The sequence below is a fragment of the Arachis hypogaea genome, chromosome 3 (genome assembly GCF_003086295.3).
Source record: "Arachis hypogaea cultivar Tifrunner chromosome 3, arahy.Tifrunner.gnm2.J5K5, whole genome shotgun sequence".
Lineage (NCBI taxonomy): Eukaryota > Viridiplantae > Streptophyta > Magnoliopsida > Fabales > Fabaceae > Arachis > Arachis hypogaea.
The window spans coordinates 90,897,929-90,904,403 of record NC_092038.1 but is presented as its reverse complement, the minus strand read 5'-3'; the positions used below and the strand labels follow the sequence as shown (position 1 = coordinate 90,904,403).

The 6,475-nt window shown below is 35.9% G+C and overlaps 1 protein-coding gene across 14 annotated transcripts; it reads right to left on the bottom strand.

The window, feature by feature from the left end:
* Positions 1-958: 958 nt before the first annotated feature.
* On the bottom strand, positions 959-4,558 carry LOC112777469 (GDSL esterase/lipase At5g03980-like). 14 transcript variants are annotated; one of them, XM_072233173.1, is made up of 9 exons: positions 4,284-4,467; positions 3,927-4,072; positions 3,006-3,097; positions 2,884-2,928; positions 2,620-2,773; positions 2,262-2,442; positions 1,990-2,138; positions 1,672-1,912; positions 959-1,284 (listed from the first exon to the last, which is right to left on the bottom strand). In XM_072233173.1, exons 7-9 carry the CDS (start codon positions 2,104-2,106, stop codon positions 1,052-1,054), a joined length of 591 nt encoding a protein of 196 aa, XP_072089274.1. In that variant the 5' UTR covers positions 2,107-2,138; positions 2,262-2,442; positions 2,620-2,773; positions 2,884-2,928; positions 3,006-3,097; positions 3,927-4,072; positions 4,284-4,467; the 3' UTR covers positions 959-1,051. The 14 variants fall into 14 exon arrangements, with proteins under 14 accessions (XP_072089274.1, XP_072089275.1, XP_072089273.1 ...); XM_072233174.1 differs by lacking the exon at positions 3,927-4,072 and having other exon boundaries at positions 4,284-4,534; XM_072233172.1 differs by lacking the exon at positions 3,927-4,072 and having other exon boundaries at positions 2,681-2,773; positions 4,284-4,534.
* Positions 4,559-6,475: the final 1,917 nt, after the last annotated feature.

Here is a 6,475-nt window from a genome sequence, read left to right as displayed (position 1 = left end):
TGTACTTTTGACCCTTTATTCCTACTTTCTGTTTACTATACTTATGAAGCTTAGGTTTCCTCGCACGCAAGATTTTTCGTTTACGTGAGCATTACGGCTTTTGTTTTAAACTTTTCTTCACAGGCTCCTCGGTATAATTTTCCTTCAACTACTATTGTTATTATATTGTATATATACTTTTACTTCTAGAGGTGGTAATATCTTGCCACCTCAGCTTTATGACTTAAACATAAGACTCCATGTGGTAGGGTGTTACATTATGATATCAGAACAATTCGTTCCCGTAGAGCTGGAGGATGGACTGACTATGCTTCTGAGCATACTCTAGCTGTATGTACCTGCTATTTAGGATGTCTGCTTGACATATATAACATAAATGTTCATGAGCATTATTACCTTTGGAGATTCGAAGTACTAGACTTTAGATATTAAGATTGATCACCTTAATATCAATTGTTCGATGTAGACAACACTATAAGAAATTACTAGAATAGCGACCGATTTAGCGACCGATTTTGGTAGTCATTAAAACCTTGGTCGCCTAAATTCAAAATAGCGACCGATGTTGGTCGCTAATATTTAGTGACCGATTTTAGCGACCAATTTTCAAACAAGGCCACCTAACCATACAAAATAATTTTGGTCGCTAAATCGGTTACCGATAAGATCGGTCGCTAAATAGCAACCAATATTTCGGTCACTAAATCGGTCGCTGAGGTATTCGGTCGCTAAATGACAACCGATATTTCGGTTACTAAATCAGTCGCTAATTTTTCAGTCGCTAAATCGGTCGCTAATAGCTAACTTCAAAATTCTAAAATCGATTGCTAAATCAGTCGCTACTGCTGCTTCTAATTATAAATTGTAACTAAATTTCACATATATCACTATTAAAATTTAATTTTTAAATATAATTCTAATTCAATAAAATATATAAATAATCAAATATAGATAACTATTTATTAAAATCGAATCCCAATAATTATTGGAAATCATATAAAGATGAAATGGAAAATGGATTCTAATACAAATAAATTTATATTTATGTATACTACATATATGTATTGAAAAAAAAAATGAAAGAAAAAACAACATGCCACGTCAAATGAAAAGCAGATACAACAAGAACTCTTCTAATCAAGGTGGGAAAAATTGTAACTACATATATAATGATAAGAGAAGAATGGCCTTCTCTCTTGAGAACCGGCAATGCAACTGTATCTTTCCTCAATTCTGAAAATATTTTGAAGGTATTGAGGGAGGGCAATGCTTCAATGTAGCATTCTGTTTAAGGAGAAAAAATAATATCAAGCACAAGCATATATACCCTTAAAATGAACATTAAGAATCTTAAAATGATCATAGGCTTTGTTGATAGTACTGTATCCATGGTTTGGTTGAGGGGGAGAGTATAAACTTGGCTAGAAAAATTGCAAAAGCAGCTATTAGTGACGGAGCATAACAAAGCATACTGTACTCCAACAAAGACAATTCGGCAATGTACTTTGTCAAGCACTCTAGTTGCAATGAAGGGGTCGAAAAAATAAAGACATGGAATCATTTTTCTGTTAGAAGTGGAGTTTAATTAAATGCAGTACAAGAACTACAAATAGAAATAACCCTGCACCAAACATTAACTAATTATCTTCCAAGTGTATTGTAATAACTAACCATAGTGCCTTGGTGCACAGTAGATGATCCTTGCTTGAGGGTATTTGTGCCTTAGATTCCTTAAGGCAAGTTGGAGCTGTTCGTTATGGTACACTGCAAAACCGTTAAAGGCATTCAAGCATCCATTTTCATCGTAGTCCCCTTTGTTTGGGCTTCTAAACAAGGTCAGGTACACAGCTGAGCACCCAACTGGCAAATTTCCCGGCACCACTAACTCCACTGCTCCTTCTTCTATCAATGCCTACCAAAATAGAAATTCATTTCATGCAATTTATATTCTATCATAATGTGCTCTATTTGATGTAACAAGTAACATACCCTGGTGGCATTTGTTATTGCTTCAACAACTACAGGAACGTTATCTACTAGTTGGCTAACATTTCCACCAAAAATTGCCGCATAGTTATAATCATTACCACCTATCTCCCCCACCATGAATAGCGAATTCTTGAAGTAGTTATCATAATCTGTGACATATAATAAAAAGCAGAGAATGATGGATAGTGTCAACTTGTATCACAAGAGTTTCGTTTTAGTGGTTAGTGTAAGCTTGTTTAGTGGTGCAAAGAGAGGGTTAAAGCTTCCTGAACCAGCCAAGCTGAATGTTCAATGAATCACGAGTCCACAAAGCTTTTCCAATTCCCCTTTGGATGAAGAATTCTGCATCTAGCGCAGTGGCTCCGGCAACAGCAAAATTCACTCCTTGCTTAATGTTTTGGCCATTGCTTAGGTTCAGATACGGTGGCAAAAGTGGCAAACCATATGCCTCAGCTATACATTCATAAAGTGATTCATTATCATTAATAATGGGTTTATATTATATTATATGTATAAGCCTACAATGAGAAAATTCATAATGCTAAAAGTGAGATACAACTCCAGTAACAGAAAATTCATAATGCTCCATTCCAGTAAATTGCTCTATAACAAAGCAAGGGACATAGGTACCTAGAAAGAAACAGCATAATAAAAACTATAGGCCAAAGCCAAATGCAAGACAGGTACGTGCCATGTTTAGAGGCTCAGGTTTAGGGTGTAGCCTTATATGAGAATTAGCAAGAAGCAGAATCAGATGCTCTCTCTGATTCCTGACGTTGTCCCTCTGCACACAAATTTACCATATGCAATAACAATTTAAGCAGATTATACAAACAAATGTAATGAATCATAAATCATTCTCCTCTAGCATTGTGTGTTGGTCAAAATACATGCCTGGAAACCTTGTGTGTTCCATAGCGCAGAAACAACAGCTTTAATCTAATAAGGAAAGAAAGTCCAAGAACTCAGTGCAATCATAATCAACAATGAAACTTCATTACCAACAGAAGCAATACCTCTTCAAATTGCATAATGGGTAGAGAAGCACCAGCAGAATTCAGAAGAAGGATATTATAAGGTGTATAAATTTCCTTTTTTTCCTGGACATCTTTGGCAGCCGCGATAATTTGCAAAAGAAAATTCAAATATCATGACAGTCCACAGTTGTACCAATTGAGTTAGCAATAAAGCCAAATAAAAACTTCAAAAGATAACCACTGCCAAGCTGAAAATGAATCATCAATAAAGAAACTAAATAAAGTGTCCATGACAATGGAATAGTAGAATAGATTAATTCAAATAAAATGTAGCTATAGATAGCATCTACCTTCTAAAGCAGAAACCTGGCTCTTTCACCTAACATCGATCAATATCAGGCTACTGGCCGACATGATGGACTAGCTACTTGCATTCCTTCATATATATATATTTACACTATGGACTCAGTCACTCAGAAATATTGTGCCAAGAGAAGAGTCTCCCTTGACATAGTTGAGTGAATGTAAAATATCAGAGAGGACTCATCCTCCTTGTAATCTCAGATAGATATTGTAAATAGATGCATGAAATAAATTATGTGATATATATATATATATATATATATATATATATATATATATATATATGTATGAGTTAAGGAATTCAATTCCAATTCCAATACATTACTAGTATTTCTCAACTTTGTTATGTTTGTATATGCTGCAAGCAAGTGATATCAGTTTTATATATTATTTGAGATAGATCAGATATGCATAAAATTAAGAGATGACGCATGCATTATACGGTAGTTTGAAGTCATCATTAATAAGTATTTCCCATCATTTTAAAAAACCACAGGTATCATATGGTCTGAGGATAAGCTAAGAAATGAATTAATGGAAAAAACCATGAATCCTTTCCAGTTTTCAAAACTGTTATTAGTATTACACTAACCAAACCTTTTCCCACATTATCGTGTCTGGCTCTGTGAAGACATAGCAGAGATCACAAAGAAGAAAGAGAATGAGAGATGTCGCGGAATGATTAAGCCATCTTGTCTTAGAAGGAGAAAATCAGCAATAAGTAATCCCTAATCACACTAAACCTGAAATTAATAAAGCTAACAGAGCATAATCCCTAATTATAAAATGGAAACAAGTAATCCCTAATCACACTAAACCTGAAATAAAAAAGCTAACAGAGCATAATCCCTAATTTGATTTCCATTAATCCATTCACAACTACACATTAAAAAATCAGCAAGCAGAGCATAAAAGGAAGAGAAGAACCGAAGAAGTGAAAGCAGTGCTACTAACCTTCGACGGAGACACAGACGACGACCGGCAAAACGACGGCGACCGGCGACACGGCGGCAAGTTGCTCCAAGCCTCGAACAGAGAAGCCAGGAAGACGAACTTAGCGCTACAGAGCTTGCGACGAGCTTGAGGCGGCGACGCGAGCTTGAGGAGCCGGCACCGAGCTTCAGGGAGACTGGGAGAGAGTGGCGAGAGAGGAGAGAGGTGAGATGGGTTTTGGTTCTAGGTTAGGGCACCATGCAGGGTAAGTGAGGGAGAGAACGACACCGTATTCCTTTTAAAAAAAACGGTCCGGGTTATTAAAACAGTAACCAATTTAGCAACTAATTAATTTGTAACTTTTGATTTTTAATTGGTCTCAAATTCGGTTGCTAACAGCGACCGATTTAGTGACCAACTGCTCTAATGCTAAGATTTTATAGTTGGTCACTAAAATCGGTCGCTATATTAATCCATAGCAACTGATTTAGTGACCACTATCTTAACGACTGAATTAGCGACTAACTATTTTATCAACAAATTTTTAAGTCGGTTGCTAATTCGATCACAAAATTATAAAATAGCAACTAATTTAGTGACTGAATGCTATAAAACCAACATTTTATAGTTGGTCGCTAAATCGGTTGCTATCTTAACACTTAGAAACTGATTTATCGACCAACTTCTTAGCGACCAACCACCATTAAGCTTGTTTTTATATTGGTCGCAAAATCAGTCGCCAAATTAAAAATAGCAACTGATTTAGCCACCAACATACCCTAAAATCTTGTTTTTTTTGTTTTGGTTGTTAATTCGGTTGCTAAGTTAAAAAAATAACCGGTTTTAGCGACCAACTAGATTGGCTTTGTCATTGATAGCTAAATCGGTCACTAATTTTTATTTTAGCAACCAATTTAGCCACCATGAGTGGATGGTCACTAAATCGGTCGCTAATTTAAATTTAGCGACCGATTTAGCAACCAATTTTTTTAAATCCTAGAAAAGTTTGATTGGTCGCAAAATCGGTTGCTAATAGTGATCGATTTTGTTGGTCGCTAAAATTGGTCACTATGTTGAAACTTTCTTGTAGTGCAAGACCCAAATGGCATCTCATGGGTGCGAGTGAGGTGATACGATTGACGATAGGACAGATGCACAGGCTATTGCTAGTGGGCTCCTACAACAAGCTAGAAACAATGATGGAGTCAGTAATGGAGCCGGTGATGAAAAGAAACCAAGGGATTAGAACTCGTGCAACTGGAGTAAATTTCAATAGCGCTTAGTTAGAGGGATAAAGAGACCCAAGAAATGTTTTGATAGAGTAGACTAGTGATTAAGTTCTTAGTGGCTTGTAATCAGAGTAACATTGTGGAAGCATGGTGAATTTGGTGGCTCTAGAATTGTAGTAACATGAGAAAGGAGTATTAGGATATGAGGGTGTCTTAAGGAATCGGCGTAAGAGCGAGGAGTGGAAAGTGTGCATCATTTAGGTTATAACAGATTGAATTAGACTAAAAAGATTGGAGAATTGATTAGTATTTAAAATATTTGAGAAGGACTGGAGATTTAAATTGAATTAGGTGGAACATATATAGGATAAGAAAACTTATAGTCGTTGAAAAAAACTAGACTAAGTTAAAAATGAAACAAATGGGTATAGCTTAGACTTGAATTTGACTAAGTTATGATCTTATACCTAAGGCTAGAGAATGTATTAGTGTTTGAATTAATGTTAGGAGAGTGGCAAGAGGTCAGATAAATCTGACAGAGCAAATTTTCAAGGGCAAAAATTTCTGTTAGGAGAGTAGGATGTAAAACTCGAGAAATTAGTAAATGATTAGCCAATAAATTAATTTTTAATCAAGATAATTAAAAATGTGATTTTTATGATTTAATATGATAGAGAAAATTAAAATGAAAATTTTGACACCAATTTCAAAGAATTTGGCCCAAGATTGAGCCGAATGGGTCGAATCGGGCCTATATTGGGCCCAAAGCCCAAACCCACTTACTCCACCTATATAAAACCATACTTTCAGCTACTCCTCCCTTCAATAACAGGGAATCATGCTTAAATGAGGGTATGGGGGAGCAAATAAGAACCTTAAACCCTTACTTTGATTTCAATTTGCCATAACTTTCAATCCGGAGCTCCGATTGCCACACTATTTGCGGCCACGCATCCGCAGTGGTGAGATCTACAAAGTCCGGTA

Bases quoted from the DNA above. Each gene is read 5' to 3' on its own strand.
- LOC112777469 (XM_072233164.1), bottom strand. From the start codon at position 2,106: ATGGTGGGGGAGATAGGTGGTAATGATTATAACTATGCGGCAATTTTT. The intron at 1,913-1,989 runs GTATGTTACTTG...CTATTTTGGTAG, and splicing joins CAATAACAAATGCCACCAGG to GCATTGATAGAAGAAGGAGC. The intron at 1,285-1,671 runs GTTAGTTATTAC...CTCCTTAAACAG, and splicing joins CTGTGCACCAAGGCACTATG to AATGCTACATTGAAGCATTG.